The sequence below is a fragment of the Berghia stephanieae genome, chromosome 4 (assembly GCF_034508935.2).
Source record: "Berghia stephanieae isolate SIO BIC M18660-M18661 chromosome 4, UCSD_Bste_1.3, whole genome shotgun sequence".
Classification (NCBI taxonomy): Eukaryota; Metazoa; Mollusca; class Gastropoda; order Nudibranchia; family Aeolidiidae; genus Berghia; species Berghia stephanieae.
This window is the reverse complement of record NC_088363.1, coordinates 30,324,894-30,349,372: the sequence shown is the minus strand read 5'-3', so window position 1 is coordinate 30,349,372 and position 24,479 is coordinate 30,324,894. Positions and strand designations below refer to the sequence as shown.

Sequence of the window (24,479 nt, the reverse complement as noted above, 5' to 3'; positions counted from 1 at the left end):
CTTATCATTAGTATCATTAGTGAAACTCTCAGTTACTATTCCGTTTGCAGCTAGGCTATAGAAACCGTATTGGTCTTCCTAAACACACAAACATTCATGAGTATCTCTAAGTCATAAAAAACAAAATAATCACACATACACCCCCACCCCCCCCCCCACCCCACAACCATTTCCATAACCCAAGAGCCGGCGGCTTTTTCTCTTTGATCTCGTATCGTATCACTATGTTCTCCTCTGCGTCCAGCGCCTCGGTCGTTTGCGGGTAACCCCCCCCCCCCCCCCACAATCCCATTACCAATTGATCATTTTCTCTCCGTATTCAACCAGTGCTTATTTTATTAAAAGGCACCTTGTCCAGTATTATCTAATAATATTAGTATGAGACGTATATTAGTACTCTGCCCCTATCCCGAGTGGCGGGGCTCTATTGCATGGTTTGTAGCCAAGAATCGCCTCTATTTTTATATTTAGAAATAAAACAGCATATTTTTTAAATTAAAAAAATTAAGATACTGCCTTTTGTCAAAGCCCGACCGATACTGCCTTTTAAATAAAACACTCAATGCCCAAAGTCATATTATTCGCCTTTACCCGCACTTTTTCGCGGCCGCAAATGGCAATATATATAATGTAGATATGTCATGCATCTATCTTTTGCAACATGCTCATGGCAAATCAAATAAATCTTCCAATCATTACACAATGACACTTTTATCTATGCGAGGGCAAATTGATTAACGTTAACAATAGCGACTACAATTGTAATCTTCCAAAGACCACGAATATTTAGATCTATGTTTTGTTTGTTTGTTTTTTGTTTTCAAGGCGCTTGCAACACATTTAGGTCATATCAGCGCAAGTAAAAAGGGAGAAATTGGATAGTAAAAAGTTCTAGAATTACAATTAAAAAGTACCCAAGAAAAAGTAAGACAAAGGGGAATAATAGATCACCGCTTTTGAAGGTATAGTCATCTTCGAGAGTTCTAAAACGTGACTTGTTCGCTCACTCGCCCTCCTACCGACTGACAACTGACAACTGAGAACGAGCAGCTTCCCCCCACCCTACCACGCTTCACTTTTGACCCAATTTCCACTTCCGACACTTCCTTCGGGTCCGAATTGCCACTTCGATTTGTTATATATGAAAGCAAAAGAAGGTTTTGATTAAAGCTTTAATATTCCAAAATTGAACAAAATTTAAATCATCATTTTTTTACATCACCACTACCTACCACCACCATCTTCTTTTTCCTCTACCTCATCCAATTGACAGCGTGATCGATATGAGAGAGTGAGAGATAGAGAGAGAGAGAGAGATAGAGAGTGAGAAAGAGAGAGAGAGAGAGAGAGAGAGAGAGAGAGAGAGAGAGAGAGAGAGATAGAAAGAGAGAGAGATAGAAAGAGAGAGAGAGAGAGAGTAAGAAAGAAAGAGGGGCGAGGGAAACCAAGACATATTATTGCACGTTATTCTCACTTACCTGACGTAGTATTGCAAAATATTGGGTCAAGGATATCAAAGTCAACACTTCTCAAGTCCCAGTTATCTACACAGAAAGGGCAAGGGTCTATGGCTGTGGAAAGAATAATGTTTCAATTTATTGAGCACTCTTCAATAAATATTGAGCGAGGTTCATGTCTGAACAGACAAAGGGGATTACCCTGGGTCAACAATATAATACGACAGCGTAACCTGAAACTGTCAACATTCTCTTTACTTTCATCTAACTCTAAGAGACCCCCAAATCCTTAAGAGCCATTAGGCCCATGGAGTACAGACTTTATCCTGACATCTATAGTGTAAAATGGATAATAGCTACAGCTTGCTACCCTTTGGAAAGGATGCTAGCCGATCAAAGAGTACTTTCTGCCAGATCAAACAGACCCAGCTACCCTATTGCTACTTGATGGACAGGGGGGTCAGAAAGAAAATCTCAACAGCACCCTAGACTAATCCCAGTCGATTTGCCTGAGAAGCAAATGCTCTACCAATTGAACTATCAAGACCACCAATCTAAGAGAGGTATCCATTTACTCTTGGGGGAACAGATCAGTGGGACCTCTTGGTCCTTTGTGTTAGGAGGCAAATAGGATAAACACAATGCTGCCTATGTCATCTAATATTAGGTAATCCAAAAGGCAAACAATGGTTATATGATGGTGGGCTAATAAATGCAACTGTAGAGCTACTCTTTCCCGGCCAGGCGGAGCCCCCATCACTGCAAAGTTTTTATTCTCGATTGTCTTCTAGCACTTTTCTACTCACTTCATTTCTTGGTATTATCAACATAAGTGCCTGCTCCACTCACTTTTCTGAATTAATATTCACCCCCAATATCGGAGCTTACTCAATGTCTCAATTGTGTCAATCTTATATGTTTTTGTTGAGAAAATTATGGCTAATAAGCTTAACTGCTGCTCAACAAACTTTGCGGCATTTGTCTGTTGAACCCACGACCTCAAGAAGTCGGGAGAGCAGTTCAAGACAGACACGATGCTTGATACCACTTTTTTGGAGTGGTGGATGGCTTTGACTGTAGAGCTACCCTCTCCCGGCCAGGCAGAGCTGTCGTACCATAAGGCCGTGGATTTGAGCCCCCCACTGCTGCAAAGTTTTTATTCTCTATTGTCTTCTGACACTTTTCTACTCACTTCATTTCTTGTTATTAATAATAGTGATTGCCTCATAATATTTATGCTATAGTAAAATCGGGTTTTCCCCATAATAAAGCAGTATAATAAATAATTATTTTAAACACACAAAAAACTTATTCAGCATGCACTAGTAAAAAATATTCGGATTACCTTCTGTGGTTGTCTCTGGCATTGTGGTTGTTATGTCTGTACTTGCTGAAGGGTCAGTTGTTTCTGTATTTGTAAGTGAAAAAAAAGAAAATGACATAAAATCAGTTGGTATAAAAATGAAAGAAACTACATAAAATAATCTCTTCACTAGTTCTGTACCTTGATATTAAAATAAGTACAAAAGCCACATGGATCTGTAGTTGATTCTGACTTCTGTCTCATTAAATGGGCAACTAAAAATACTTGCTTGCCTTTAGATAGAAAACTGTTCAAACCACACAAAGTCTTTTGAAACTGATTTACTTTTAAGTATAAGTGGCAGTGAACCTTGAGTAAATAAATAAAAATCATAACAACCATCTGAATTGAGACATGGGTGATGTGACAATCTGACAACATGAGACATGGGTGATGTGACAATCTGTCAACATTAGTTAAAAAACAAAAAAAACAACAAATATATATATATCACCGAGTGTTCATTCAAAACCAGATACAACCTGCATACATCTTCCTTCAGAAACAAACACAAACGACATTCTACTACACTAAGCGAACACATTTGGAACCTCAAAGAAAAAAACATACAACACAGCATCACATGGAAAATCATCTCCAGAGCACAGTCGTACTCCCCCTCTTCTAAGATTTGCAACCTCTGCTTGGAAGAAAAATCTTCATCATCACTAAACCGAATATAGTAACACTCAACAGAAGAAACGAACTAACTTCCTCATGCAGACATAGAAACAAACACCTTTTATGTAATTACGAACCTCCATAAACACGAATCTATAAAAATACGAAAACACAACAATCTACACTTTCACTTCCACTTCCTGATGAGAGCAACGCTCGATAACAACGTTGTAGAAGTCAAACAATCTTAATTATCTTTCAAATGTTTATAAATAGCTCCTTTTATACTAAAGTTGAGCACTATTATTTCATGGTTTTTGTTTTTATAATTTATATTTATTATATTATAATTTTTATAATATATATATATATATATATATATATATATATATATATATATATATATATATATATATATATATATATATATATATATATATATATATATATATATATATATATATATATATATATATATATATATATATATATATATATATATATATATATATATATATATATATATATTCATATCCCCTGTCAATGTGCATAACTATCAATGTGCATATTTTCAAAATTGTAAAGCACTTTGTTTTGTTTTTATCTCTAATATTTTTTTTTTCATTTATCAAACATTAATTTAAGTTTTACATTCAAGTTTAGAATATATATTTTGATAACTATGCCAAGCCACATACATGTTATTAGTAGTATTGACTTAATCAATTAAGCAATTAATTATTTTATTTGATTAATTAGTTCACACATTTACACATCTATCCATATCTTTTCACACGTCTACAATTTTCCTTTTTTGGGACCAAAAAATAATATTATTATTTTTATTAATATTATTATCATTAGCATTATTATCATTATTATTATTATTATTATTAATATTATTATTATTATTACCAGTATTAATTTTATTATCATTATTATTCACCACTATAATAAACAGTAGGGCATGGTGTTTATCATTATTATCATCATTATCATTACTATTATTATTATTATTATTATTATTATTATTATTATTATTATTACCAGTATTAATTTTATTATCATTATTATTATTACTATCATTATTATTATTATTATTATTATTATTATTATTATTATTATTACCAGTATTAATTTTATTATCATTATTATTATTACTATCATTATTATTATTATTATTATTATTATTATTATTATTATTATTATTATTATTATTCACCACTATAATAAACAGTAGGGCATGGTGTTTACCGTTATTATCATCATTATTATTATAATTGTGTTATTATTATTATTATCATCATCATCATCTGTGTCGGCAACGTGGTCTTGTGGAATGACACTTGCCAGATCAGAAGGTTCTGGGTTCGAGTCGTCTTTTTACAAGTCTACATTATTATTAATAGTATTATTATTATTATTATTATGATTATTATTCTTATTCTTATTATTATTATTATCATTGTTATTATTATTATTATTATTATTATCATCATCATTATCATTATTATAATAATTATTATTATTATTGTCACCATCATCACCATCATTATTATTATTATTCTCTTTTTTCTTATTATTATCATTTTTATTATTAATATCATTATTATGTCATCATTGTTATTATCATCCTCATCCTTATGGTTAATATTATAACATTATTATTATTATTATTATTATAAATAGTAGGGCATGGTGTTTACCATTGGTAAGAGCTATGTAGATGCAATGTTGTTGTTGTTATATCAGCGTGATTCACGTTAAGATGACTTCTCTCAAATTTCAACAGACGCAGGACTGATATGAGGATGTAGAAAATTGGCTGTTGCAAATTTAGAATTAATTGTTTTTAAAAACTAAAATGAAATATCTGGTCTGGCAGCAATTTAGATGTGAATGGAATGAAAAAAGATTGTTTTACTCACATGCACTTCATTAAAAATCGGATCACCCATCAATGCATCATGGTCCTATTTTAAAATATTGTTTGTATAGTGCGCATTTTTCAAAGCCGCTCAAAAATGATTTTTATAAGTATGAATGGCAACAATCAAGTTCGTAAATACCAAATTTCCCATATTCAATTACAACGGTGAATGATTAATTCTAGACTTATTCTTTCATCTTCCCTAAAAGTTCATGAAGATACTAGAGTTCAATATTTCTAAAAGGATGTCCTCTTCATTCTAAATGCCTGTTTTTTAAAATTTACTTTTGCTATTTTTTAAACAAAAGGTCTACATCCCAAATGTCCATAAGGTGCCAATGGCTGTTCTTTCTTACCCAAGTGAATTACAATGAATTGTTTTGATATTAGAGTAATCATTAAGAGACTTTTCATCTTAACCCTTTTTTGGCTTGGGCTGTTTGATCTTTTTTTTTTTTAATTGGAGCTGGGGAAGGGGTGGTAGAAACAAGACCTGTTGTTGCTGAAGGATCTGTAGATGCCGAAGGGTCTGTGGATGCTGAAGGGTCCGTGGAAGCTGAAGGGTCTGTTGATGCTGAAGGGTCTGTAGATGCTGACGGGTCTGTAGATGCTGAAGGATCAGTAGATGCTGATGGGTCTGTAGATGCTGAAGGGTCTGTTGATGCTGATGGGTCTGTAGATGCTGAAGGGTCAGTTGATGCTGAAGGGTCTGTGGAAGCAGATGGGTCAGTAGTTGCAGAGGGGTCAGTACTTGCTGATGGGTCTGTTGATCCTGTTATATCTGTTGTTGTTGGATTCTGATCTATAAAGTACATGATAAAAAATAGTGACATTTTAAATCTCATTTCAAACATCAAATTATATGCAAGCAATGAATTTGAGCTTGATTTATATTTTTATTTTACATTCATTAAATACGAAAGTTCCATGACATATATATTTTCTGACAATGACATTAACATTTTCTAAGGTTCAAAATGGTCCTCATCAGAAAAACAACAACTGAATATTCCCTTTAGCCAGACCAATTATATGAACAAAAACAGAAGACCATATTCAAAGACTTGTCAATGGCAATTGAGGCATCTTAGTCTAACATAAAAAAGATCAACCTTTTGTGATGATTATCAACCCCAAATTTCTCACTTATTGACATCAGCATATCCGTCTGATGATTATCTATATTCCTTCACGGAATATCCAGAAAATAGCATTTGATGATGCTAAATCATGTATTAACATGCTCATTCTCACCATTGATGTGAGTGTGAGTGTTAGGTAGGTCTTAATTGATGTTCTATCTGTGATATTTTACTGTTAATAAATAAGCTAAACAAACAGATCAAACATAATTTATTGGAAATTATAATAATCTTGTGATATTTATTGGTCAACTGTTTACATTTTTTGTTTTGTTTTGCTCAAGAAATCAATATAATAATAAGTATATTTATAGAGCGTTTTATGCCGAAACCCCAAAGCGCTTTACTATGTTTACTATCTATAGTTGTCAGTTGGAAGAGAGCTGATATTTGTTAAGCTATTTTGCTTGTATAGTTTCTTCTTTTGTTTTAGTTATATATGTGTCTCATTATCCACTGAAGAACTATTTTCACTAGGTTCTTTCTTATGACTTTATTTTAAATAGCAACGAACAAACGTCCAAAAATGGTAAAATATCAAATATTAATGCAACTTACTAATACAAGGGAAGACAGTAGATAATTTCTTGAGTTGTTTTTCCACATTCGTATCCCATTTGACTATTGCTGTTTGATCAGTTAGAGTTAATTTGTTCTTGTCAACACTGGGAGATGTAAAGATAACTAGCTTTTTGACTGATAAAAGAAAAAAATAAGCTTCAATTAATATTTAAACAAAGCTGCAAACAGTATGATTACTTAAAATTACACTTTTTATTTTTCACATTTACCTTAAAGTGACTATAATGTGCATATTTTTTGTTTGTTTGTTTGTTGCTTTAGGTCTCTTCCAACACAATTGAGGTTATATGAGAGACCGCTGAAACAAAAAAACAAGCAATCTAACAAAAATAGTACAAATGTAAATCAAAATCATAACCTAAATATATCATAAGCTAAATTATAAATAACCAAGAACAAACAGGCAGAAGATTTACAGAAAAAAAAATATCCCCTGTCAAAAATACAATCACAAACCAAAGAAGCAGGATAGGCTAGTAAAGAGAAGAAGAAACGACATCACTATCGGATCGTACACCCATGCGAACATCATAGGTATATGATTCAAGGGTGATGCTCCCATCCAACCACCCGCATAATGTGCATAGTTGAATACTTCCATAACATTTATGAAACAAATCATTTGCCAAGATAAGATAAGATAAGATAAGATAAGATAAGATAAGATAAGATAAGATAAGATAAGATAAGATAAGATAAGATAAGATAAGATACACTTTATTCATCCAAAAAAATGGAAATTCGTTTACAGGAGTGGCATGCATGAAAATGTATAAACACAAAGTTGAAAATATATGGCGATAATGTATATATATATATGCAAATGCACAAAAATGTAAAAATATACAACCAAAAACCAATAGCAACACTTTATATATATTAATTCAAATGAATAATGGTACAGCTTACGCTCGGATAAAATTGATGTTTTTCAAAATTGGGTGGTGCGTCTTATAGTCCGGAAAATAGTAGTAATAGGAGTAGCAGCAATAGTAGTAGTAGTATAGGTAGTAGTATTAGAAGTCGTAGTAGTAGTATTAGAAGTAGTAGTAGTAGTAGTAGTAGTAGTAGTAGTAGTAGTAGTAGTAGTAGTAGTAGTCGTAATAGTAGAACAAAAGATACATTTTTAAAAATGACAAAACATGTGTGAAAAGTTGTGTATGTTTCAGCTCACTCCGCCAACAACAAACATCAATGTGATTTATTTATCAGTTTCAGGTGAACATCTGCCAAATGTTTTTAAAAATCAGTTTCAATAAATCATTACTTTTACCTGGTGGTTTCAAAAGTGGACAGTCACAACCACTGGGCACGGTAAATGTAGCTTGCATGTTGATTCCTCTCTTACTCCTAGGTTCAATGAGTAAATCTTGTCTGAGTCTCAGGGCATTTGGTTTCTTACCTTTGCCAGTGACAATATAAACTAGAGGAAAATCAAAGAGGTACATGATTGTAATATTACTTGTTTAAATGTATTTACTTTGACTTAAAATATTTTAAAAAGCACTAACCCAGACATTTTTAATATTTATGAAATAATTGCACACAACAGATTTTAGTCTACAAAAAAGGAATCAATGTTTACACTAATTGTCCTATGTGAGTTGTTTTATCAATTTTCGGACTTTTAACCATTGCTCTTATTACTTCACCCTACTGTAATAGAAATAACAATTGTAAAGTATGAAAAAAATTGCGGTGGTGGACGGAAACAACGCTGCATTGATACCATCATCTGTCATCGACCAAAACAAGACAGATCGACAATTAAACATTCACTTTGACCACTATCAGCCTTGTCCAATGTACACTTCTGCTATTGATATCATTGTGGATATGTTTTATATATTTAACTTTTGTATATTTATTTGTAATGTGCATTGAGCGTCACACAGTGATGAAAATGCGCAAAATAAATGCCATGTATTATTATCATTATTATTATTATCATTATTATTATTATTATTATTATTATTATTATTATTATTATTATTATTATTATTATTACTATTATTATTATTATTATTATTATTATTATTATTATTATTATTATTATTATTATCATTATTAATATTATTATTATCATTATCATCATTATTATTATTATTATTATTACGAATTATTATTAATAATAGATATTGTTGGTAATGTAATCTGTGCAGTTTTAAGTGTGTTTGGAACCGAATTTCTCTGAACACTTTCTGGCTGTTACAAAACCAGGCCCTTTTCAAATCTCTGAATTGTATCTAAATATTACAATTGATAAATGCCAACTTAAAAGCCAATATTTAATTAAGGTGAGCAGATTAACAAGAAGTATAGAACTGTTGGAATAAACTTCCATTATCCTCCCTCCCTCCATCTCCCTCTTTACTGAAAACATTAAAATATTATCTAAATTGTATGAATGGTTCTAATCTCTTGTTGCTGCTGCTTGAAGCTCGAAGAAATAAATAACAATCATAAAATAGAATAGACACTTCGATTTAACTTACAAAGACAACTGACGTACGAATGTTTCGGGTTTCCCCTTTAGGTCAACAAAACAAAATGAATGAGACAAGTTTCTTTTATTGTGTTTGTTGACAAAAGGGAAAACCTGAAACATCCACACATCATTTGTCTTTGTAAATTTAACTGAAGATTATATATAATGATTGTCATTTATTCCAGGCAAATAAGAAAAGTAATTCTAGGCACATCATAGGTCTGTTGAATTTATTTCCACAACGGATTGAAGTTTTTACCTTTGTCACACATTTGCTTCAATTTTGTAGCATAAATTAAGCTATAAAGTAGTCCTTCATAGCCATAAGGCGCATGGAGCTGGAGTTTATCCCGGTTTTTATGTAACATGAAACAGACAATAGCAATTGCTTGCTATCCTTTGAATAGGATGCTAGTCTAGTGCAATGTGCTTTCTGTCAGGCTAAGTGGACAGGGAGGGAGGAGGGATTCAGAAAAAAAAAAATCTTGACTTCACCTGGGATCAACTCTGTCCCTTTCGTGTATGAAGCGAGTGCTCAACCAAGCCATAGGAACACCCATAAAGTGAGCTATACAGGGTGTGATATTTTTTAAATAATATTCAATTTAATTAAATTATGCCCTTCTGCCACAAGATCATAACATATCGTCGCTTAGGCATTCCACGAAGGAGTATAGATAATTCATTGAACAAGATGTTTGATGTCAACAGGAATCATCCATGTTGTCAAAGTGAGCAAATTGGGGGTTAATAATCTTGCCCTAGGAAAAAAACGAAAGTGCCTGCCGGGTCACAGTACAATGCCTTAACCACTCGGCCACTTCGCCCCCTTAAATAATATTTTAAGGGGTAAGAGGTCAAATGCCATTCTAAGAGAAGATCAATTTATCCCTTACCAGAGGTAGATTGGCACACGACAGGGGTGACGGCTTTGAGGTCGATGGCATTCCAGTCTTCTTCACAAAGAGGGCATGGGTTGGCTGTAGAAAGTGATATTATAATAAAGGAGAAAGAGAAAGTTACCATATCATGAGTAGATTTAGAATCCTTTTCCCTTAATTACACGATGCTTCATTTTTCAGTGATAGAGGTCCAGCTTTTTCTCCAAAAACAATGCTTCCAGTAATAAAATGTCACTTTTGAATTTTTTAAAAACCAAATGTTGCTAAGGAGTAAGAATCCATGGCAGGACAGAACTCTATGGTCATGATGCCAACTTTGGTTCAAAATAAATATCAAGTTATAAAACACCAATCAAGACAAAAAAAGATACAGGTAATACATTTTAAAATATCATATACAAAAACAAAGAGATTATCTTAACAAAACAAAAAAAATGAAAAGAAAATTGAAATATCTGTTAACTGTGCGGCTTTGTGGTATTGTGGTATGACACTCGCTTTTGGATTGGAAGATCCTGGGTTCAAGCCTCGATCAACACATAGTTGAGTCCTTGGAAAAGGCTCTTTACTAACATTCTCTCACCATACTCAGGTGTAAAATGAGTAGTAGTAGTAGTAGGCATCCTTCCGTCTCGAGAGACGATGGTTTGCGCCCTGTATGACTTTAGTCTCATCAGTCTTGTTGAGAGCAACGACGGGTGTGACTCAGCAGACCAATCCTTGCATGGCAGTCTCTACCGCAGTTGTTGCACACATAGTTTGACTGTGCGTTTGGTATTTGGATCTGCTGCCTCTCTTTCCTCCTTGCTCTCCTCTCCTTAAACTTCGTCTTTCTCCTCTCCTCACCTCTCTTCACTCCCTCCATCACCGCATATCTCCAGCCGCTGCGGTCGTCAGCAAGCGACTCCCAGGTGTTTGAGTCGATGCCTGTCAATTTCATGTCTCGTTTGCAGACATCATAGAAGCGCAGAGCTGGACGGCCAGTTGGTCGCCGTCCAGAAGCTAGTTCACCGTACATGATGTCTTTGGGTATGCGTCCATTGTCCATCCTGTGTACGTGACCAAGCCATCGCAAACGTCGCTGGCAGAGCATGAGATGCATACTGAGGGAGTTAGCTCTTTCTAGCACTGCATTGTTAGTGAGTCTGTCCTGCCACCTGATGCCGAGAATTCGTCGTAGACAGCGAATGTGGAAGTTTTCCAGGTGGTTCTCCTGTCTGGCATATGTTGTCCAGGATTCACTGCCATACAGTAGGCTACTGAGTACACATGCCTGGTATACTCTGAGTTTGGTGTTCAAAGTGAGTTGGTTGTTGGTCCACACTCTCTTGCTCAGTTGTGCCATGACAGCGGCAGCTTTGGCGATGCGCTTGTCTAATTCTGCATCAAGTGAGAGGTTGCTGGTGATGGTTGTGCCCAGGTATGTGAAGTGATCAGTGACTTCTAGCTCCTCGTTGTCAATGTAAATTGCTGGTATAGAGGGGACATCCTGACACATTACATTTGTTTTCTTGATGCTGATCGTCAGCCCGAATTCCCTGCATGCGTGGGAAAACCTGTCCATCAGCCGCTGAAGGTCTTCCTCGGTATGCGCGCATAGAGCTGCATCATCTGCAAATAGCATTTCCCCTATGAGGACTGTGCGGACCTTGGTCTTTGCTCTCAGCCGTGCCAGATTGAACAGCTTCCCATCACTTCTGGTGTGTAAGTGGACTCCTTCTGGGGACTCTTTGAATGCGAACTTCAGCAGTAAGGAGAAAAATATACCAAACAAAGTCGGTGCGAGGACACAGCCTTGTTTCACGCCGCTGCGCATGGGGAAGGGTTCAGAGGCTCCACTGTCGTAGCTAATGGTGCCCTTCATGTCGTCGTGGAAGGAGGCAATGATGCTAAGCTGCTGAGGAGGACAGCCAATCTTCTTTAGCAGCTGGAAAAGGCCCTTCCTGCTAACAAGGTCAAATGCCTTTGTCAGGTCAATAAATGCAATGTAGAGAGGCATCTGCTGTTCTCTGCATTTCTCCTGAAGTTGACGTACTGAGAAGATCATGTCCACTGTCGACCTCTTGGTTCTGAAGCCACACTGCGACTCTGGGTAGATACGTTCGGCGAGGACTTGCAGTCGAGCGAGGACAACGCGCGCAAAGACTTTACCCACAATGCTCAGTAGAGAGATTCCCCTATAGTTATTACAGTCGCTACGGTCTCCCTTGTTTTTGTAGAGGGTGATAATCTTGGCATCACGCATATCCTGGGGTACCTTGCCTTCTCTCCAGCAAAGACACCGGAGTTTATGTAGTGGTTCCAAGAGGGCTGGCTTTCCACATTTGATGATTTCGGGTGGAATGCTGTCTCACCGGGTGCTCTGCCACAGGCCAGAGCATCGATTGCTTTGCTGAGCTCCTCCATGATTGGTTCTGCGTCTAGTTCTTCCAGTACTGGCAGTTCTTCAATTGCGTCTAACGCTTTTTGGGTGACAGTGTTTTCTCTGGCGTAGAGTTCCAAGTAGTGCTCTACCCATCTACCCATCTGCTTGTCCTTGTCAGTGATGGCTTCCCCTGTCTTGGATTTAATAGATGCAGTTTTCTTTGTAGATTTGCCTGTCGCCTGTTTGATGCCCTCATACATGGCCCTTATGTTGCCACTTTCAGACGCTTGCTGGATGTTGTCCGACAACTGAAGCCAGTAGTCATTGGCGCAACGTCGTGCTGTTTGCTGTGCTTTGCTGCGTGCAGCTCGCAGCGCCTGCAGGTTCCTCTGACTCGGTTTTTGTTTATAGCTGACAAGTGCGCTGCGCTTGGCATCAATGACTGGCTCCATCTCAGTAATTCTGGCTTCAAACCAATCATTGCTCTTGCGCTCCTTTTTGCCGTATGTCAGAACTGCAGTGCTGTAAATGGCGTTTCTAAGAGAGTTCCAGCTGTCCTGTGCGTTTTGTTCTGCTTCTCTATGAGCTGTGTTGAGAATCTTCTCAAGTTGCTCGTTGAACTCTATATTCTTTTCCCGGTAAGCTGTCTTGCTGATGTTGATCCTGGGCTGGCCCTTTCTCTTTGAGTGATGAAGTTTCTTTGGTGTCAGTTTCACCCTTGTGGCAACCAAAGAGTGATCAGTGTCGCAATCAGCGCTTTGATAGGACCTGGTGTTACAAACATTGTTAAGAGAATCGCGCTTAGTAATGATCATGTCCAGCTGATGCCAGTGTTTTGACCTTGGATGTTTCCATGACACCTTGTGACATGCCTTGTTCTGAAAATAGGTGTTCGTCACGCATAGTTTGCGATAGCAGCAGAGTTCAAGAAGCCTCTGACCATTTTCATTCATCTTTCCTATGCCGTGGTGCCCCAAAACGGTTGGCCATGATTCTTTGTCAGCACCAACTCGCGCGTTGAAGTCGCCAAGAAGGTAGATGTGCTCCACTTCTGGGATATTGTTGACAATGGCGTCTAATGACTCATAGAATTGGTCCTTTACTTCAACCGAAGCTTGCAGTGTTGGGGCGTAGACGCAAACAAGGTTCACCGAGCCCTGCATGGATGACAGGCGCAGCTTTAAAATTCTCTCTGTGCCGTCTGTTGGCGGTTCGATCATAGGAAGCAATGTATGGCGTACTGCAAATCCAACACCGTGCTCCCTCACGTCTTCTGTGCCTTTTCCTTGCCAGAAGAATGTAAAGTGTTTCTCCTTCAGGGATCCCCTCTCTGGGAGTCGCGTTTCCTGCAAGGCTGCTATGTCGATGTTCAATCTGTTAAGTTCACAATCAATTACTGCTGTTTTTCGAGCATCGTCCATGGCCTGAAGGTCATCTGTCAGTCCTGAGCGCATAGTTCTTACATTCCAGCTTGCTAATCGAAGAGCTGGGGACTTCGTTTTCTTTTTCATTTGCTTGCCTGGTACACAGTTTAACGATCCACTTGTCAAGCTTGCAAGCTCTAAGCTCCAGGCACCCTCTGAAGCAGGCAGATCGTGGCGGGTCAACACCTTTCTGGCTGGGGGCTGCCCAGCTTGGGTGTGAGGTGGGTGAGTGAGGAGCAGAGCGTGTACCACTCACCGGTGGGTTCTGACTCCTGCACCTTAAGAGGAAGGGGTCCCACCTACTCCCTAACCCGGTTATACCGCCGGGGACTCGGTCGCGCCCATAGTGTAAAATGAGTACTTGGCCGTTAACAGCATTGTCTCTGTTCGAAAAAAATTGTAATGTTGCCCAACAGGCGTCATGTCCCGTCCTAAATGTTAAATGTTGCTGTTGGCCCTTGTAAAGTGCTTTGAGGACGTTGAGTGAATATTGCGCAATAAAAAAAGCTTGATTCTTTAAAAAAAATATATTTTTAACTCTCCCTCTCAATAGAGGATATTATCAAGGCCCCTTTAAAAGCAGGTTGTGCCATTTAAATACAAAAGTCAAACAGTATGAGATAACAGACATAGGAGAAATAATAATAATAATAATATTAATAATAATAATAATAATAATAATAATAATAATAATAATAATAATAATAATAATAATAATAATAATAATAATAATAATAATAATAATAACGATAATAATAATATATGCTTTTTATATAGCACCTTACCCCATATATCAACAAGCTCAAAACGCTTAACAGTAATGTGGATACTTTCACTCAAACATACAACCACTCAAACATGCAAGATGAAACAAAGCAATATAATTCTACAGTGCTACATGTTAAAAAGAAACGTTTTAAGATATTTTTTAAAGAAGTTTGCATTATTACTGTCTCTGATATATCTTGGAAGAGAGTTCCAGATAAGGGGTGCCAAAAATTCAAACGTATGCTCACCAATTTTGCGAGTCATTTTTGGCTTCACAAGTATGTGATTATCAGACTTTGATTTCAAATCAGATTTGACAGCAAGAAGAGACCTGATAAAGAATCCTATGACACTCACAAGACTGCCTTCCAACCCAAATGGAACAGGCCATTATTTATCATAATTATGAATGAGAGCGCAAATCAGATGCTGCATCACAAAACGGTTGAGCTTGATTATAAGATGACAGACATCATTCTTCAACAATGAGGAATTATGAGGGGCTTGATTAAAGCCAGAAAAATGTCAGATATTGTTATATATTATTATACAATGTCGATCACAGCGTTTACATATATTAGCACATCAATTTTCATGTAAACAATACAGTAAACAAGAATATCTAATCCAGTAGGTAGCGTATGAAAAATTAAAGTTATGACCTGTGGTTGTTTCCAGCATATCAGATGTGGAGGCTGAGACATCTGTAGTGGTGATTACATCTGTACTGGCAGAACTGTCTGTAGTTCCAGTTACATCTGTCGTTGCTGAAATGTCTGAAGTAGTAGCTGAGACGTCTGTCGAAGCACTTATGTCAGTACTAGCAGTATTGTCAGTACTAGCTGAAACGTCTGTGGTGGATTGCATGTTTGTTGTTGTTGGATTTTCTGTAGTAGATTCATCTGGTGAGTAGAATAACACATAGTAAAATTAAATCATTTTAAACAATATATTAAAACTGAAATCTGAATTTATAAACAAATTCTTATTAGCTACCTTTTCTCATATAGATTTTAAAGACATCATGGTCATTTCATATGGGTAATTCTGTCATCATTCTTTAATAAAATGTTAAATGTTAGGCTCATAAAATATCTCTGCACTTGTGTGTGTCTTCTTTATGCTATTAATCTGCAGTTTTCTGATCTGGTGCTTGACTTGCAATCTGTTGGTCCCACTGACATCAGTGCAACTTGAGTCTTTGGAAAAGACTCTTTTCTCATATTTTCTCGCAAACCTCGGGTGCAAAGTGAGTGACAGAAACAGCATAGTCTCAGCAGAAAATAAATGTAATAACGCCTTACAAGTGTCATGTATTGTATCACAAGTTAGGCACTGTTGTTGGCTTGGAGCCCTTGTAAAGCCCTTATAGCATATTTAGTGACCATTGCTCAACACAAATAATAATCAACGAGTCCATAGGTATTCAATTAAGATAGATTTCAGGTTGACAAAAGCATTTAAGAGAACATTCCAAAGAAGATGGGAGACTCACGTATACAAGGCCAGAGAAGTGACAGTTTTTTGAGAACAGCATCAACATTTTTGTCCCACTTGATGATTGCAGTCTGGTCGCTCAAGGTCAGTGTGTTTTTGTCTAAGCTTGGAGCCGTAATGATGACTATTTTCTTCACTGGTAAAAGACAGAAGAGAAAAATAATCAGCATTATTAGAAGAATATGAACTTAAAGTATATAACAAATTATACATTTATGCATAGCAAAAAAAAAAAGATGTTCTTCCATTGGCTCGATTACTTTATTTTCTAATGTTTCATATTTTATTAATCATTTATAGATATAATTAATCATAGCTATGGTTTAAATTATGTATGTATAATATAATCTGCACACTGCCAAAATGCATTTGATAAACGTACTAAACATATTTTTGATTGAAGATGTGGGATAAGAGTGAGAAAAAAAGAGGATGAGAAAGTGGAGTAACAGAAGGGGTGGGCAGAAAGGGGTAGGGGTGAAAGGTAGAGACATTGAAAAAGAGGATGAGGAAGAGGTGGAGGTTACGGAATAGAACTACCTGGTGGATCTACTAGTTGACAAGTACAACTGGGAGGCATTGTAATGGTTGCTTGTTTGTTGATACTCCGCTTTCCTCTCGGCTCAATCAGTAGGTCCTGTCTTAGTCTTAGGGCTTTTGGTTTCTTTCCTTTGCCAGTGGCAATGTAAACTAAATGAGGTAATAAAAATACACATAAAAAGGCAAATTTCTCATGATTCTCATTTCTTTGTTAATGGGTATTTAATATAAATTATGACAAAACATTCAAAATGATTAGAGGGAAATTTATTAAAAGTAGAATTGCTTAATATACCCTTTTTAATATCTTATATTGCACCAATTCATTCATTTCATTGATAACTTTTTTTCGTAATTATAATCAAGGTAAATAGTCAAAATCGTTAAAAAGATTGTCATTATCATTTATTAACTTAGTGAAAAAGAAATACTGATGGAGAAAATGGTTACAAAAAAAGGACATGGGAAACAGAAACATGCACTTATTACCCTAATTTAAAAAAGTGTGCACAAAGTTAATGGATGGCATAAAATGATGTCATAACACTAACACCATGACACTTCCAAATATTGGTTAGTTGTCACAAATTAAATTTTGTGACGGAAATCAGACCTTTACATTTTATCAATATAAAGTTTGAAATTGTTAAAATTTCTTTTTTTTTTGTTAGAATAGTTTTGTGCACTTTTAATATTTCAAAAACTACTCAATGTGCAAAAAACTCTTTACAAAGGTTCTAAAGTCAATATTAGCACTGAAAAGGTAACATGATGCTTGTAAGGCACCATTATAATTTTTTTTTGACAGAGACAATGCTGTTACCCACCAGATTTTACCCCTGAATATGGTAAAATAATGCGTGCAAAGATCCTCAAGTGTCATACCACAGGACAACAAATCCACACAGATTTAGTCAGTCGTAGGAGTAGAAAAAATTATACTTTTTTTTTTACTAACCAGAAGTAGCCTTGCAAACAATGGCATCGAGAGCGTTGAAGTCAACAGTCTTTTTGTCCCATTTATCAATGCATAGAGGACAAGGATTGCCTGTGGATATGAGTTTGTGAGGTTTATTTCTTCAGAAATTATTTCACTGCTTAAACTGTTTAAGGGTGGGTCCTGCTAGCTTAGTTGATAGAGCATTCATTTCACACGCAAAGGGACTAAGAACAATCCCAGGTGAAGTCACATGACTGATGCCTGCCTATAATTGCACACACACACACACACATACTCCATCGCCACGTTGACTGAGGAGGCATGGCTATCTGCCAATAGCTGAACTGGATAGACAAATAAGTTTTCTATCTCACCTTAATTGGATGTGACAAAGCGTTTTAAATCAGATAATACTTCAATCGCTTGTTGACTGCATTGAACTAGAGAAGGCGGACTGACTGTGTGAGAGTGAGATGTTAGGATTATAGAGTCATAAATCGTCTATATTGCAATGTCATCTTCTCAAAATAAGTGTTTGAATCCGGAAACTCTTGTTACTGTATACAAATAAAGAAGAAAAAATCTGTTCCCAGGAGACCTGTCCAGATAAAGGAGATATCCGGATGATGGAATTCTGGATTAAAGAGACCTGACTGCATATTCAAATGAGAGACATTGGATAAATGGTCTTATTCATCACATTGATTTAACCTGAGCCATTTATGCAATTTATTCTTAGATACAACAACTGCATAGCAACTTAATACAAAATAGGATCCACAGGTCATATCAAAATTTGAAAAATCATGTCTCTACTTTGATAGCAATAGTTTTGCTTTGCTAAAAATCAACGAGCTTTTTGTTTGCATAAAATGACTAAGTGTCATGTTGCCCAATGTACATCTCTTAAACGACAATACTTAATTATTAATGAAAACCAAAAATCTATTGTTTTGTAACAATATCTCAACTTTAAGTATATTGAACCACGATCATGCAGAAACAATGTTGAAAGTAAAGATGATCAAATGAAAAAATGAGAGTATAACTGAACTGAACGACAGTGATTTTTAAAACCATTTGAATTTATGGAGAAAAAATAAGACTGATGTCCCACCTGTGGTTGTTTCTGTCGTATCCATGGTAGTTGTTTCAATTGTACTTGCATCTGAGGTACCAGTGACATCTGTACTTGCTGACACATCTGTTGTGCCAGTTATGTCTGTGCTTGCAGATATGTCTGTGGTTCCACTGACATCTGTACTTGCTGCTGATACATCAGTTGTGCCAGTAACATCTGTTGTCATGTCAGTGGTTCCACTGAAGTCTGATGTAGTCCCACTATCTGTAGTCGACTGTTGATCTGTAAAATCAAAATTCTTGATTGTTTTAGACCATCAAAGTATTTTGTACATTTGCATTTCAAACCAAGATGAATTTTTGAAGAAATCTCTTTAGGTCTTATGTAAAAAAGACACACTACAACTATATCTTAAAGTGTCTTCAGGTATAATTTTGTATTTTAAAAAAGATATATTTGACAATGCAAAGAAGATAATAATAAGATGGCATTAAGCACTAATGACATATCCTAAATTCACTTACTCTCACTAAATTTGAAGACTTGTATGACCAAACACAAAGTTTTTGTTTAATTATTAGTCAATGTTAATGAAATAATGTGACGCACAATGGTAAATCCACAGAAATGTGGTTTATAAATATCCATATTTATTCCCCATGTAATTGATTTATCTTAATCACCCCCCCCCCCCCCCCACCCAAGCTAATTTCATCAAGTTGATTTTTTTCAACCTACATGTCCTCAAAACTAAACAAATCATAGTATTTGTTTTGTTGTTTTGTTTTGTTTTTTTTAACCTGCTCGAATCTATTTTAGATAATGACTGAATTAATCCATGTTTTAAAAAATATCACATTAATTTGTGGAATTCAAAATAATCTCAAAAACAACCGCAGATAATTGTAATTCAAGTTGTTCTTCAAGGATTTATGCCTAAGGCTAATACGTTCAAAAGAAAGCTAACTCTAATCTGTCACTTACGTACTTATACATGGCCAGAAAGAAGACATCGATTTAATTTTTTTGTCCAAATCTTTGTTCCATTTGATGATGGCTGACTGGTCTGTCAAAGTCAGTTTGCCTTTATCCTGGCTTGGAGATGTAAAGATTACCACTTTCTTCACTGAAACAAACATATGAAATGCGTTTGACTTAGTCATCAAAGATAGATTTGTTTCCAATCATGTAAACCTACCTCAGCACAAATATATCATATAACTATGGTGCAGTTCTCACCTAAAGTTTATTTGGTGTAAGTCAGCTATGATATAAAAAATGAGGTAGGAACTTTGATATACCTAATAATATTTTCCATTAAGATTTGAACACTTCGCAGATCTGCATTTTAAAGCATACCAACTGCATATCAATCACGGTGAGAGTTTTTTTTTAAATTGACCCAAAAGCTGAAAGTTAAAAATTTGGTTTAACAAACTTGAAGCATCAATGTCTTAATTTATTTATTTTTAAGTTTCAATGCTCTTTCAGTTAGCAATGTCATTTTACACCTCACCAAGTGAATATGCAGGATTACATGACTTTACTTCAGAAAGAGATGATGCGTGAATCCCATGTACCATCTATTTTCCAACATTATGGGAAATGCCTTCAATAATATCACTCTTTTGATTGCAAACAACATAAACTGTATTGCTGAGGATGAGCGACCTCCCATGAATACAGATTTAAATCAAATCAACTACAGCTTTTGGTCTGCTCCCTCCCTTATGATGCCTAAAAAAATGGACGTCTTGAATAAAGAACTTGTAAGGAGCGAAAAAGACGAAGGGAGTTTTGGACGAAGCGAGCGGAGTCTTCCTCTCTCTCACAAATCATGAACTGATAACAACAACAAGCTAAGACCTCTGATCAAACTTTTCTCTTTTATTATCATTCAAGTTTTATTAAATTACTATCGTTTGTATTTTATCATTTTGTTATTAAGTTATTTCGAGATCCTATACTGGTGACCCCGACGCTGAACATGGCAGAACAAAAAAACGAACTTTCTGACTTTTTGCAACAACTCCTTGTCCTCCAATCCTCCCAACAAAGTCAAAGCACGGTTGGGACAGTCTCACTTAAACTGCCAGAATTCTGGACAAAGTCACCAGACGTTTGGTTTGCAAGAATTGAAGCACAATTTAACACATGCGGTATCACAGAAGACCAAACAAAATACGACTATGTTGTTAGCACTCTAGATGTAAATACTGCAGAAGAAATGCAGGCAGTACTCACAAACCCTTCACATGAAAATAAATATGAGAGGCTTAAAAAATCACTAATCAAGACATTCGGCAAGTCTCAAGCCCAAAAGGATTTCGAACTGCTTAATCTCAATGGAATGGGTGACAAACGACCAACAGCGCTGCTGAGGAAAATCAACTCATTGAATGATGACCCCCAAACATTGAAACGGGCACTTTTCCTGTCAAACCTCCCTCCTGACATCCAATGCATTTTAGCTAGTCAGAATATCGTTGACGTAGAACTTCTAGCTGAGGCTGCTGACAGGATTTGGGAGACGAAAGCAACTGCAAGACTTGCTGATGGCACTATGGATCTACGAAACACAAACAATGTCGTAGCTTCGTCGACAAGACAAGAATCCAGTGGCAGTTTCACACCTATTGAAAACAATGGACAAACCCACATCGACGCCGCAAGTTTCAAACCCAATCAGGCACAACAGTCACAAAGCAACAGATCATTTGGTCAACAGAGACGGTTTGTGTGTTTTTATCACACGAAGTTTGGATTCAAAGCTCAACGGTGTCAGCCAGGGTGTAGTTTTACTCCTTTACTCTGGGAATTCGTTCTTCTTGGAGACTTGAGGCCGATTGCTCACCTGCCGAAATGGTTTACGGTTCAACACTATGTCTTCCAGGAGAAATACTGCAACCCAAAAACACTCCGCACATAGAGCCTAGTTCAGATTTCATGAAACAACTCAAAGCAACCATGCAATCACTGGCTTCAACTCCGCCCAACTTTCATGGGAATCAGCCTGTTTACATGCCTACCAATCTAACTTCTACCGGTTACGTTAATGTTCGCATTGACTCTCACCGTTCCCCTTTACAACGGCACTATGATGGCCCTTATCGAATTTTAGAGACAAATGACAAATATTTTGTATTAGACATTAAAGGCAAAAAAGAGAAGGTAACTGTAGATCGCCTGAAAGCAGCACATATCGCTCCAACAACAATACAGCAAACAAGGAAGCCCCAATTAGGACCAGGTTCAGATACAAAACCTGAAACATTGGAAGATGCGGTATCGGACAAAACACGCCCAAATAGAGACGTTACAATTACCACCAGGTCCGGTAGACAGTCAAGGCTCCCTCCTCGATATCAAGACGCGCTGTAAACTATGTGGTATACAGCTGGGAGGGGGGTAATGTAGGGCGCGAAAAAGACGAATGGAGTTTTGGACAAAGCGAGCGGAGTCTTCCTCTCTCTCACAAATCATGAACTGATAACAACAACAAGCTAAGACCTCTGATCAAACTTTTCTCTTTTATTATCATTCAAGTTTCATTAAATTACTATCGTTTGTATTTAATGTTTGTATTTAATCATTTTGTTATTAAGTTATTTCGAGATCTTAAAAACTTAAAAAGGCTATGTACCAGCAATCCAACATTTTTACTTTGCAGCTAAAAAGGAAAAAAAAAGATGAATGTGCACATTCAACAAGAAACACATCCATTAGCTACATGAAAATTTGAAAATGGGGTTTTAGTGCATTTGCGGCACCAGAGCCAGGAAATGATTATAGAATCTTGCTATGCATACGTGTGAGTTTATCTGCTTAAAATACTACTAGAATAATTGCTCATTGTACATCTAAGAAACTACATTTACTCATAAAATAATACATTCACACTGAAGCCCTAACATTTCATACATTTGTCTTTCATAATTGTTTTGGTTAGAGCCCCAAGTTTAAATTATTTTTATTTCTCATCACTGTATAACTAGATAGAACAAGTATTGTGATTGAATAATGACAGTCTTTGAATTTTCCCCGACTTCATAGAATGAACAAGGAATGTAAGGTAAAGTCTAACTTATTGAGGTGATAAAAATGTCACAAATTTGAACAATATTTAGTTTTAATGAAGATACTTTTGTAAAGAAACTTACCTGGTGGTTCCAAAATCTGACATTTACAGCCATCGGGTATAGTGAACGAAACTGGTTTATTAATGGTCCTCTTGTTTTTTGGTTCTATCAGTTGATCCTGTCTGAGTTTCAGGGCATTTGGCTTTTTCCCCTTACCAGTTGCAACGTAAACTGACAATAGAAATTTGAATCAAGTCATTTTTAAATGTTAATGGAAGATATAATTGACCGATATTTTTTAAAAATAAGACATTGTTGAATAACAGCAACAGTGAAGAACAAAATCAGATCTTTTGTTTTAATTATGCATATTACGCCATAAAGAGATGAACATTTTTAAAAAATAAGCTACAAATGGACATAAAGTTGATAAAAATTGATATTTCAAGTTGCCACCCACTTTAATAATAGTAATAATAATAATAATAATAATAATAATAATAATAATAATAATAAAATAATAATAATAATAATAATAATAATAATAATAATAATAATAATAATAATAATAATAATAATGATGATGATGATGATGATGATGATGATGATGATGATGATGATAATAGTAATAATAATAATAATAATAATAATAATAATAATAATAATAATAATAATAATAGTAATAATAATAACATTAACAATCAACATTTGCAAAGCACTTTTCATTGGGAAAGCATCTCACATAAATGACGTGATGCATATTTAAGCGAAAACAGTTGACTAGTGCAAAATAGGGGTTGATATCTATTTTTCACATGCCACTCACCAGAAGATGATGAGCACACAATGGGATCCAACTGTTTGAAATCAATATTTTTAACATCCCATTCATCAATACAAAGAGGGCAGGAAGGAGCTGGGGAGATATTAATTTCCATAGTTATTCAAGTAATCAGATAGAAAAGTGTAGATTAAAACTAAAAGGGTGAGACTTGACTTCTTTCTCATCATTTTTTCTTCTTCCTATTTATATCTAGACGTAACTGCACAAATATAATGAAAATATTGCTGCCTGCAGTTTGAGGAAATAAATAATAAGAAATTGAATGGAAGTTTCAATATAATAAACGCAAACAAATACTGTGGACATAAGGTTTCCCTTTTATGAACAAAACATGATGAGAGTTGTAAGAATTGCGTTGTTAATTATTGTTATTTACTGCAAAAATATAGAAAATTATAAAATATCAGTCCAATGGTGAAACAAATTCTATTTTCACAATAGAAAAAGATTAATTCT

At 35.6% G+C, this 24,479-nt stretch overlaps 1 protein-coding gene across 1 annotated transcript in view; it reads right to left on the bottom strand.

The window, feature by feature from the left end:
• LOC144970393 (murinoglobulin-1-like) overlaps positions 1-24,479 on the bottom strand; it is a 90,804-nt gene that overhangs the window by 3,572 nt on the left and 62,753 nt on the right. Inside the window, exons 39-52 of the mRNA XM_078909975.1 lie at positions 24,006-24,095; positions 23,261-23,410; positions 20,089-20,226; positions 19,137-19,382; positions 18,038-18,127; positions 17,080-17,229; positions 16,538-16,675; positions 15,705-15,944; positions 10,480-10,563; positions 8,369-8,518; positions 7,072-7,209; positions 5,865-6,173; positions 2,803-2,865; positions 1,479-1,571 (exon numbers count right to left, since the gene is read on the bottom strand). Coding sequence (XP_078766101.1) covers positions 1,479-1,571; positions 2,803-2,865; positions 5,865-6,173; positions 7,072-7,209; positions 8,369-8,518; positions 10,480-10,563; positions 15,705-15,944; positions 16,538-16,675; positions 17,080-17,229; positions 18,038-18,127; positions 19,137-19,382; positions 20,089-20,226; positions 23,261-23,410; positions 24,006-24,095 — 2,079 coding nt within the window. The remainder of the gene's footprint in view (positions 1-1,478; positions 1,572-2,802; positions 2,866-5,864; positions 6,174-7,071; positions 7,210-8,368; positions 8,519-10,479; positions 10,564-15,704; positions 15,945-16,537; positions 16,676-17,079; positions 17,230-18,037; positions 18,128-19,136; positions 19,383-20,088; positions 20,227-23,260; positions 23,411-24,005; positions 24,096-24,479) is intronic.